Below are 12,386 nucleotides of genomic sequence, written 5' to 3'. Positions count from 1 at the left end.
TTTGGGAACATCACTTGATGTCATATCATTATGTCATATTATAAATTTGCTTTTCAAAGGCAGAGGGTAAAATATCTGAAATCCATATATGTATTAAATATATATATATACAAATATATATATATATATATATATATATATATAATATATACAAAGAATGACAAATGGGTTTATATATTATGAATGATGAGAACTGTGAAGAGAAGAAAGACAGATAAGGAACAAAGACTAGAGTAAACACTGACATCCCATTTGAATCGGAGACATTATTATCAGCTTTGAAGATGGTAGATTAGATAGACACCAAGTAGACAGATGAAGATGATGAAGGTAGATGACAGAAACATAGATACATAAATGATAGAAGACAGAAGATGAGAAGACATGTGCGCATGCTCTATCCATTGAGAGCATTTACAAACAATAACTAGCCTGTAATAAATAATGAAATTCGGAGAAGTCTTTAGCTTAGTTGAAACAAAGTACCATTCATCCAAATGAAAGCTGGGGCTCTCAACAAATCTCTAAAGACTATATAGTTGCATGAATTTAATATTGTGCCAATCAAGAAAGCCTTTAAAACCAACTTTGGATAGGTTTTAAGTTTAAGTGTTAAGATTAGACCTAGTTGATTGTTTTTTCCCAGTACCAAGTGGACAGCTTATAAACATATACATAAAGCAACATTAGATGTATTCTTATTTGATTAATATGTAATAATAGCAATAAAAAAATAATAGACCAAGAATTTAAGAAGCAGAGAGAGGCACATAGGAGAGCTTGGATATAGGAGAAGAAGAGGGAAGCAATGTCAATATATTTCAATTTTTTAAAGCTTAGGGATTGCAGAGACCGATTCAACTTCAGTATAACATAAATATTTGTTACATAGACCATTCTTGGGTCTGGCAACTAAATTTACTCCTTTCATTTCCCCCAAAGTGACTATAATGTTTATGGAATTCCAAAATTCCATGTCAGATGTTTGGAAGGGAGAGAAGTAAAAATCACAACCCATAAAATGCATCTAAAAGTAAATACAAGATATATTTTCCAAGAGAATATAAATTTGTAAAACTCACTTCTGTTTAATCATTTACTGGTATCACAAACTTATATTAACAAATCTGCCGAGGCCCCATTTCTACTCCATTGATACTGAAACCCTAGAGGCTCATTGCATAACATAATACAATGAGTATACTTATGCATAATTGTACAAGTAAAATATATGCAATAATTATTTCCTTCAGCTAATTCTCAGTATCAGATTCACACTTTACTTCATCAACTTAGAGATAAGAATGCAAAAATATGATTGACAGTTTTATGTTTTCCACTTGTCCAAATGAACACCCAAATTTAAAGATGTGTCCTTGCAATAAAAATTTTACTTGAATAAATAAAACGATTATATAATTCACACACACACACACACACACACACACACAATGCATAGCTGGATGTGCTCACATTCAAACTGAATTATGCTCTGCTTTTGTAACCTTGAGAAACAAATAACTGATGGGAGATGGGAGTATTTTAAAATCTGAAATCCACAGTGAAGGAAATGTGAACAGTGAGCACAATTATCCCAGTTTCTACTTTGTAAGGGCATCTTCAGGATTCTCCGTCTCCCACACTCCCTGCCAGATACCTTGGCTGAAAATCATTGCCTTCATTGTGCTCTATAGCTCAAGAAAGGGAGATGCTTCCATATAACAAGCTTGATATTCTTTTAGTTTTTGTTAATCATGACTGAAAATCATGACCCAATTTCTCACAAAAGAAAATGACACAAAATACTTAGTAAAGTTTACAGGGTGGCTTTGCTGGAGAAGCAGCTTGTTCATTTTCTTGTATGCCTCAGTGGGTCAAACACCCTGAGATCATGTTGATATCTGGTAGATAAAATTAACCTAAAGAAATCATAAACTAGATTGTTTTTAAACATGGCACCAGCAGCCTGCTCTTAACATACCTCCAGTTTAGTAACTTCACACTTGATCGACGATGTTTCTTTGAAGCCTTGACCAAATACTCTCACTGTAACACAATTCTGTTTCTGAATATCACAGAATCCGGCATTCTCAAGCTCTATAATTTCAGGACCTATGTCTTTAGGAAAGAAAATGACAATAAACAGCACGTGCTTCGTAAATGACATTTAAAAAAAAAACTGCATAATTATTTTGAGGGTCTAAATTATAAGTATAGGGCAAATAACATTTAAAAATATACTCAAAATATTATTTATAGTAATTAATCAATTAAACATTTAATAATCTTGTTTTTAAAGAGGTATTGTTAACCATCAGAGGGAAAACATTGTTGTAATCGATAACTCTTAAACACACATTTCACTGTTTCAGTAATATTTGTTACCAATTAAGGGTAGATGTTAATAAATTACTACTTTCATAAAATAGAACTGTTGGTTTTGCCACACTGGTTTCTGCCAAATAGATGAGTACAGGTAAAATATGCTGTCATAATAAAATAGCAGTGAAATATTTATATTCCAAAACTTATTTTAGTATTAGAAAAAATATTGAAGTGTATATACACTCCTATTCCAGGATCATCCACGTTTTATTTTCATCCGATGAACAGAACTGTGAGTTTATTAGTCACTGGCAGGGAATGCCTCTCTTAGCACTCAGAGTTAATTGGCTTTCATGTGGCTCTTTTTCTCACTGTGGCCTTAGAGAACACATCTCACCTGCCTCCGAGAGAGATGCTTGTTATAATGGATGTATGCATATGAAAAAAGTCATTGGTCTGCGGAAGTCCTGGCAAAACCTAAGAGAATCTAACAGCTAGCCTTAGGGAACAAATTGTAAGCATATGCACTCGGAATTCTCAAAATCCTCATGAAAAACATTGTATTAGTTTTTTCTGTCACATTTGTAACAGATGTCTATGGACTGACTGATATAATTACATATAGTGTCATTACATGAAGCACATGGAGAAAGGAAACAAAGCCCCCATATCACTCGAATTTTATCAGGGAAGGACAAAGATTATTTCAAAAGAGGGAAAACATAAAATGTATGTGTGTTTTTGGCAATGTGCAGAAATTTTATATTAACTATATTATAGGAGATTAAAAACTGGAGTTGTGGGAGAAAAACTTCTATTTTGGGGGCAAGAGCTCCCCAAAATAGACTTAAAGAAAAACAATTTTAAGCAAATGAGTATATTTAGTAGAACGACATAAAATAGTGCTTAAGGTATAGTAAATATGAGATCTAGGCCAAAGGTTATTCTCTGCAGACAGGTGCACCAACTGTGTGCAAAATGCCTTGCATCTGACTGGGCTTGGCAATTTCAAGGAAGAGCAACAGAGAAGAAAGCAGCCAGAAAGGATCAACAGTTGTCAGAAAGAGGCCATCAAATGGCAGGGTGACAGTTGGGCAGTTACAGGGACATCTGACTTGACTTTGAATAAATAAGAGGAAACATTTGTGGGAAATCGTTACAATATTAACTAATAACTTTTCACTGTAGACTTAATAAATACTATGGACAAAGACATTCCTGTAATCAGATGCCATCTTCAATATCCAAGTTTCAGAGCATTTGCATACCGTGTGAGTCACTGCAGTCATAGGAACTGTAGCCTGGGAAACAGGCACAGCCCCAGTCCATACAATGCCCATGGCCGTGGCATAGATTGGGGCATTTTAAAGCTTCGAGAATGCCTCCTATTGACTTCCTGTATTCTTCTATGTTGTGTTTTCCTTCTTCTAAAACCCTTCTCTCACATTCATTCTCTAACAAGGCCACTCCTGCTTCTGCCCACCTCACGTCATCCTTTAGCAGAACATCCTTCACACACATGTCCATAACATGGTTTAGAGTACTACCAAGAAACGGAAGACAGAGTCTTCCGATGCTGGAGTTGAGAAGAGTCTGCTCACAGAGAGCCAAGATGCTTGGTTCAGTGAGGCCAGAAGCTGTGGGCCAAGAGGAGACAAACTCCTGCTGGTTGTCCTCAGTGTGGTCCTCTGGGAAAAAGTAAGAAAACTCTTCCAGGTTGACTTGTCTGAGACTCTGGAAAGCAAACATGGGAAGAAAGGCGTTCAAGTTTTGTCGTTTCCATCTGTTTTGTGGATTCCTTCTTGTCTCCCGGTCCTGTGTGTGTCTCTCATTACTGAAATATTTCAGTGGGTTTTGTGTCTCATTCCTGGGATGCTGAAAATTTAACTCCAGTTTGGTTAGGTTTGTGTGGGATTTTTCTTGAAGTAAGACATTCAAATTATTTTCTTTCTTGGGTGCATGACTGCTTATTTTTCTAACAAGAACTTCTGAACTGATAGATTTAGAGGTGATATCTAAGTCTGGTATCAAGGAAGAGAACTGGATGTGCTTGAGGTCTTTGCAGCTGTAAGCCATTTCTAAGTGAGACTCTCTGTCCAGATGGTTAGAAAGCAGACGCTGCGAGGCGGTACCCAACAGGCAGCTACAGTAGGATGGTTTCGCTGGAAATTGTCGGGAAGCTGGTATCTTGTCAAACATACTTCTTCCTGGTAAAAGCCTTCCAGATGAAAAACAGATAGTTATTTGAACAAGAACATTATTCCCCGTTAATATATTGTGGAAAAGGTAGAATGTTGAGTGACCACCGCTGACACTTCATAGTAACACAATAAGAAATGAATAATAGCTTAAATCTCACCTCCACTCGTTAATAAATGCAATATAATTGTTGACATTATCCTCAATTTTGATCCCATTTTTGTCATGGAAATCGTTTTCCGGGTTTTCGTCAAAGGTGCCACAAAGCCCCAGTGTGTTCCTGTAGTCTAAACTAGGGGCCCTGAGTGTTATACTCATACCCCATTCACTGAGGTCAGCACGAATGAATGCTCCAGAGGATAACCAAACCTGAAGGCAGAGAAAACAACACTGGGATGCAAGACGCTGAATTCAGTGGGTTAAGAGGCTTGCCTGATAAGATGTAAGGACATTATTTGTCCATACATACAAAGAATGAAACACTGATGTTTTTTACATGAAAACTTTCATTTGATAATGTATTTCAAAGCAATGCATTTTTACATTATGTTAACTTGAAATTTGGTCACATTTTCCATTTTTAAAATCTTTATTATTATGAACACGGATGTTTTGCCAGCATTCATGTCTATGCACCATGCATGTGCCTGGTACACTCAGAGGCAAAATAGGGTGTCAGATCCTTTGAGAGTGGAGTTGCAGACAGTTGTGACCCACTTTGTAGGTCCTGGGGATTGAATCTGGGTCTTCTGGAAGGGCAGTACTCTTAACTATGGAGCCATCTCTCCAGACCACATCATTGAAATAAATGGCTTGTGACTTCTTTTTAATAATTAAAATGTGATATTATATGTGAATAAAACACTTAAAACTAGTAAGGGCAAGATTAGCAAAGTCACGTTACAGATAATTGTAAGATAATACAGAACTGTACTGCCAAGTCATTGATTTTACACTAATAAACATACTTTGGAAAGAGCACAAGTCCTTGTAGCGAATCAGTATTCTTTTGCTGACAGTAGGCAAATGGAATCAACAGCCAAGTTATACAGGTTGCCTGGGAAAGTGGCAACAGAGCAAGCAGAGATTAATGACCATAATAACCTGTGCCATGTGATTATGAGCCACTGCCCTTGGTCCCAACAATGTCCTAAGGACAGCCATCTGGAAGTATAACTGGCAAAGTAACTTCCTAAAATCACTAAAGACTATCACCTGTGTTTGTTTTTCAGTTTAAAGATATTCCTTCTCTCTCTCTCTCTCTCTCTCTATATATATATATATATATACATATATATATATATATATATATATATATATATATGTATATATATATATTCATTATGCGAGTTTCTTTTCAACTGCAAACAAACTTTACTTTCCTATTCATTAAGATAGTTAGAATTATTCCTTATCCTTTTGCCTAGCAATCAACAAATGCCCACTCCCTCATTTTCTTAACTATAATGTTTTCTATTGTGTCTCATTTTATTTAACTTTCATTAAACTCACCTATGGTGACTTGTAACTCACCTCCTTAGAGGGAGAGATGCAATGAACATTGGTAACAATTACACCCTCAATTATTTCACTACACAAACTGCCAGAGTTGAAAATTTTGATGGGGAGACATATACATAGAGTCCCTCAGAAAGACAGTAATTTTTCCATTATCTTTACTCCTGCCAATATTATATGAAAGGTAATGCTATTTATTTATTTAATTACCAATAAGGTACTTCAATGTTTTGTTGATTATTTGTACATTTAGACATGTTTCCAGTGTTATTCCTCTGTGAGTTCTTTTTGTTTTTATTTATTTATTCACTTGAAACAGAGTCTCTCTATGGAACCCAGGTTCACCTTGAGCTCACCATTCTCTTTTATGATTGCTTACTGATTATATATATATATATATATATATATATATATATACAGATATATATGGTACACAAATATCTGAAATATATGTATATATAATCAGATATGCAAATGTTTTATAACCTTAGTGTCTTACACATAGCAAATGTTTTTCTAATTTCTGATTAACAATTTGGTTTTGTATGACAGAATTCAGATAAATAATGCTTTGTGTGCAAATTATTATTCACTAAGTGTAATAAAACCATAACACATTTAAATTTTTATTTAATTTCATATATAGTTACCAAAAATTTACTTTTTGAGAGATGAAAAGAAGAGCTTGACATTTGATACAAATATCTTTCTCACTGGTATGAAATAGTATCTTTATATATATTAATGATAAAAATATTTACAAGATAAAATTTTGGGGCCTTTTGCTTGGTGTTTTTTTAAATCTCTTTCATATATCTACCAACTTATGGAGTAGTAACTGAAAACTGCTTAGCTTTTCTTGAATATTGATTCTTAATTGTCATTTTGCTATTGTATACATTGATCAGAAACTACCAAATAGTTTAATCCACAAAACTGTAATATTAGTCTGTTTTAAATGGACAGTTTAGATATGCTTCAGATGTATTCTAGTTTGAACAGCAGGATAAAAAAGAAGCTTTCTTCCAATATCTGAGTCTATTTAAAGCTATGTTTTTCTTTTTCATACCAGCGAGTAAAATATTTCATAGATGTATATAATTATTTTAACCATACTCATCCATTATCTTCCATATGCTATTTTTTTCAACAAATTAACATCAAAACATAATAGCGTCTAGTTTGTAATGATGAACAGAAGTTCATCCAAAACGATAAAAGCATTTATTTTTAATATTAAACTTTGACCTGTGTTTACATACCGTGATTTTTCTTCCTAAATAAGATTCAGTTATTCTGATATTGCTTGATGATGAATCTTGGTTCCTTACAAATAAGTATGGTGGGGATTCATGTAATTGACCACTGCACATATCAAAAGTGACTATGTCAGCTTCTTCTTTTGCAACAAAGCCACAGTTACACGACACAGGATGGTGAAGTCTCCCGCAGTCCCACTGACGTACATGTATTTCAAAATCACGTGACATACTCTTATAAAGCACAAACGTTCCAGTCTTGAAGTTATCATACACCCTAGTATGAACAAAAGTCAACTACATTAATAGTCAGGATAAAATATTACAACAATATAAATGTAATATAAAAAGTTCTCATATGTATGTGCAAGTGGTCAATGTATTTTTGGTCTGAGAATAAGAAATTTGTATTTTCAGCACCTTTATGGTTCTGAAGATTGATTTTTGTTCATGCATGACTAAAAGTGACCATAAATACCATAGCTCTTTCCCACAACTCTCTCGTTGCCCACCCACCAGGCTTCCTTCTTAAAGGAGAGCATGCTTATTGAGTACACATACACTTGGCTGTCTTCCTTACCAGAAAGCCATTGTCCAACGTGACAATTACTTAATGGCATTTGATAACCTTGCTCTTTCAATAAATCATGAACTTTATTTCCCTCCCTTTTTTCTACTTGTTTTAATTTTCTTCCTGGCATGTATTTGCTTCCAACACTGTTTTATTACTATTGTTGTTAATTGTGCTTCAGTATCTCTTCTTCTATCCAGGGCAGAGAGTTATTGACTTCATTCCCTGCTTTACCCTCAGCACTCAGAACTTGGCTTGTCACTTGGATGTTTTATAACTAATCTTACTGAATAAACACAGATTAAGTACATCAAACTATGCTTCCTTGAGATTCCTCACTGAGGCTGCTAAGTCTACAAGTGCAGCCATGCTGACAGCTTTTCAATACACATTGAAATCTGTGCTGTGGTATTTATAATGGAAGATTCTACAACTATTCACTCATGAATCATTTTGCTGTCAACTATTATGTTTAAAACACCTATCAGGTATCAGGAAGAAAGTTTCTTACTAGACAAAGAGTTGCCTTTCTTCTTAAAAATATCTTACCCTCACAAGTTCCCTGGAACTCCATCACCAAATTGAAATCTTTCTATCGAGACATTAAAAGCAGTATCATTCTGATTCCTGTTTTTATTACTTTGGCCATTTTACTTAAATTCTAGATATAACCATAAAGGCTTTCATGGTAAAAAATTAAATGAATATTCTTTTCATCAAGGTAATCAGTATTAAGACAAATTTAATGAATTGGTTTAATCATTTCACAAAATCTCAAAGATTATTCTGTTATTACATAATCATACAGCACAGTAAATACACTTAGTGAAAAAATAACTGACTCATTATCAAAAACAAGTAGATGGTCAAGCAAAACCGATCATGTTCATTTGTAAAAACCTTCATTACATCTTCACTTGTAATAATCCAAAAATTCAGGCTCACTATTTGTCTACATTATTTACCCAGGAGTGGAGATAAGGCAAAATTATTCAACACAAATGCACTGATGTCTAGAAACAAACAAGTGAAAATACAAATCACTGAAAAAGCAAAGAAATGATGAAAGGGTCTGGCATTTAAAAACAAACAACAATAGCAAAACTAAAGAAAATAGAGCCCACTGAAAGGAGCAAAGTTGAGGACATTACCTGCCATCAAAGGTAATTATGTGAGGGTCAGTAAATGAATAGCAGTAAGCAGATGGGACGTCCTTGACTTTTATCTTCAGAAGAAAGATATGTTTAAAGGTTAACATTGATTGTTGGATAGCTATATGCAGGAAAGTATCTAGCAATTAATATTCAACAAATTCATATTTTTATAGTTACTGAACATGGGATCATTTTCAAAATAAAAATATCAAGTAATTTTTAAAGATGTATTAATTTATGTAATGAGTCTGCATGGACACACATGTACACATGCCAAGTGTGAGCAGGTGACAATAGAGACCAGAAGGAGATATCACAGGCAGTTTTTAGCTGCTCCACATGGTGTTAGGAACCAAATTGGGATCCTCGAGAAGCTAAGCGAGTAAACTTAGCCATCTCTTCAGTCCGATCAAACAATTTTTAAATAAAAAATGTAGCACAAACATATTATTTAAAATATTAAGTTATGAAGCTTATTTCTCTGGCTAGTCAACCTGGATGCTCTCTGGAATGTATCTGTCCCACAGGAAATCGTCGCTGACTATAGGTTCCACAGTGATGTCTGTAATTCTTTCTCCATCCTGGGAAAAATCTGTCACAGCAGTGTAGTACACAACAGCATGGCTACATATTCCTTTGTCACAGGAAGAATTCTGGTGAAGGTCCACATGGCAGGAAGATAACGCCAAATTTAAACCTAGGTGTTCTTTACCTAGATAGGGGAAAAAATGTAAGTTTTTGCAGATACATATAAACCAAATGTAGCTACTTGATTAATATGAAACATTAAGACTAAAATATTATTCTTAAATAATTTTAAAATATGTTGTAATGTTTGTCTAAATTAAAATGAAGCTACTGAATCTACTTGATATTTGTAGATAAATACTAATTTTAACTATGTACATACATATATGCATACATACACACTACTATTTTCAAGAAGTTATGAACACATGTGCATCTAGATAAATCCAAAATCAGTAACACAGGTAGGATAAGGTCATGAACATGTTAGTACCATGATTTCACCAACATAAACTGTACACATGTTCTGATGTATAAATAAATCCATTTAGTAAGAACACAATGTGGGGCTCTTGATCATGAGTGAGATTTAATCTTATTTCTCTTCATAGTTGTCTGGATACATTCAAAAACCGAAAAATGACCTCTGTTTAAGTAACAAGGAAAAGGGAAAGAATTTCAAGAGGAAACAGTAACAGAAAATGAAAAAGGAATTCAAAAGGAGGTAAAGCAGCTGGGCAGTGGTGGCACACACCTTTAATCCCAGCACTCATGAGGCAGAGGCAGGAGGATCTCTGTGAGTTTGAGCCCAGCCTGGTCTACAAAGTGATTTACAGGACAGCCAGAGCTATACAAAGAAACCCTGTCTCAAAAAACAACAACACAAGTAGAGATCATTTTCAAAATTTCTCTTGTGCCCCCAAACAAAAAGAATACATCCCCAGAGTGGGTATAAAGAAATAGATTTTCAAACCCAACTTGGAACAGGAAAGCTGTCCTGAGACTTGAGAAGGAAGAAATGAGTTCTTAACATTGTCTTCTTTTCACCCACATGGATTTTCCAGGTATGAAATTACAGTAGTCACATATAGGTACCCAATGCTTTGTTTGAATCCTGGAGAAAATGTTCTCCTTTTTATTTTTCTGGAAATACATTTTTCTCATACACAGACAACATAATGGAAACATACAAATTCATTAGCCAGTTCTATGAGGAGACAGTGGAATATGCCTGGCTTAGGCACAGTCTATGACTTCATTTCCCAAGTTTACGGGGAGAGGGCCATAAATCATGGTATCTATGTGATTAGTCATTTAAATGAGAGAATATTAATGCAAAAGATCCTATATGAAGCTTACACTGGGGAAAGAAGTGTGACAAATTCTTTATGAGACCTGTGTTTCATAAGCTTGAACTCTTGAAACACTGTAAAGTGCTGGATGTTTCCCATCTCTGAAATCAAGGCAAAGAGAAGAATAAGTAGGGAGACAGAGAGGAGGATGAGCAATGAGGAAGTAGAGGGAAAAGGAAAGATGACCAATGATAACAAAGAGAATGTGGTTCGATAGTATTTTTGAGTCCAGGAAGAAAAAACATGAAGCGCTTTGACAATCATCACCTCAACCGTATATCAGATCATTAATGCCATTGAGCTATTGCTTGATAGAAGCATGAAACATTTTATTATCTGAGTATGGTCCATGAAGAACGAGGATCAGTTAGTATCTGGAATGTAGTAAGCCAAAATGAACTTATAATGTGTTACCTTGTTCGGTGGTTCTCAGCTTTAATGAGATTTTGCACCCTTGACCAAGCTCACTAAATTCAGAGCAAACAATAGGAATTGTACTCTCTACCCTCAGCTGGTATTCCTTCCCATCTTCTGATATAGTGCTCAGCTCAGGTTTTAACTAGTATGAGAAAATACACACAGAAGTTATGTTCAAATAGAATGTACATCTGAAGATCAATTTTGAAAACAGTTTTTCTCAACAGATTCTCTTTTGTTTACTGAGCTGTTAATAACTTAATCATTAAGTTTTATTTAAAGAAACAAAGCCAATTAACATCAAACCAGTAAATATATATATAAATATATATATAAATATATATATAAATATATATATATCACTATAAGTGGAAGCTGAAGTTTGTGTCCCAACCACCCAATCACAAATCACACAGAATCTTAACATTAATTATGAACTGGTTGGCCTGTTGCTCAGACATTGCTAACTTGCTTCTATTTTTAAATTAACCCACGTCTATTAATCTGTGTAGTGCCCAAAGACTCGTGGCTTTACCTGAGGTCTAGTATATCTTACTGCTGTGGTGGCTGGCTGGCATCTGTCCTAACTCCGCCCTTCTCTTTCCCCATCTCTGCTTGGATTTCTTGCCTAGCTCTATCCTGTCTTGCTATAGGTCAAATAAGCTATTTTTATTAACCAATGGGAATAAAACATGTTCACAGCATACGAAAGGGGTATCCCACAGGAAGCCACCTGCAGTGGCATCCAAATTGTTCCAGCACCACTCTGAGTTTAGACTCAATCACTTCCTCAACATAGATTGGACAGCCTTGTGGCCAAGATGGTTTCATTGACTATGGAGAATAGAGGAAAAGAGACTGTGTCCCTGCCCCGACCCCATCCTGTTTATCTACTGATGCTTACTGACACAACCAGAGAAGGACCTGGTTATTTTCAAGGATTTAATGTCATCTTTGAAATGCATGTACTGCTGAATACATAAATCCAAATGATGTTGTCAACTGCAATGATCAACTTCTCAGATTGTTTCTGAGTTTCTGCCTCCTAAGTTAGATTTCCTGA

General features: G+C 34.9%; 1 protein-coding gene across 1 annotated transcript in view; it reads right to left on the bottom strand.

Annotated features, from left to right (window-relative positions):
* The window catches only part of Vwde (von Willebrand factor D and EGF domains), a 78,977-nt gene that overhangs the window by 39,520 nt on the left and 27,071 nt on the right, over positions 1 to 12,386 (bottom strand). The window contains exons 7-13 of the mRNA XM_035451400.1: positions 11,321 to 11,465; positions 9,521 to 9,738; positions 9,024 to 9,097; positions 7,305 to 7,578; positions 4,685 to 4,893; positions 3,594 to 4,543; positions 1,982 to 2,118 (exon numbers count right to left, since the gene is read on the bottom strand). Of these exons, the coding sequence (XP_035307291.1) occupies positions 1,982 to 2,118; positions 3,594 to 4,543; positions 4,685 to 4,893; positions 7,305 to 7,578; positions 9,024 to 9,097; positions 9,521 to 9,738; positions 11,321 to 11,465 (2,007 nt within the window). The remainder of the gene's footprint in view (positions 1 to 1,981; positions 2,119 to 3,593; positions 4,544 to 4,684; positions 4,894 to 7,304; positions 7,579 to 9,023; positions 9,098 to 9,520; positions 9,739 to 11,320; positions 11,466 to 12,386) is intronic.

Source organism: Cricetulus griseus (assembly GCF_003668045.3).
Source record: "Cricetulus griseus strain 17A/GY chromosome 1 unlocalized genomic scaffold, alternate assembly CriGri-PICRH-1.0 chr1_0, whole genome shotgun sequence".
Taxonomy (NCBI): Eukaryota; Metazoa; Chordata; class Mammalia; order Rodentia; family Cricetidae; genus Cricetulus; species Cricetulus griseus.
This window is presented reverse-complemented; position numbering and strand designations above follow the sequence as displayed.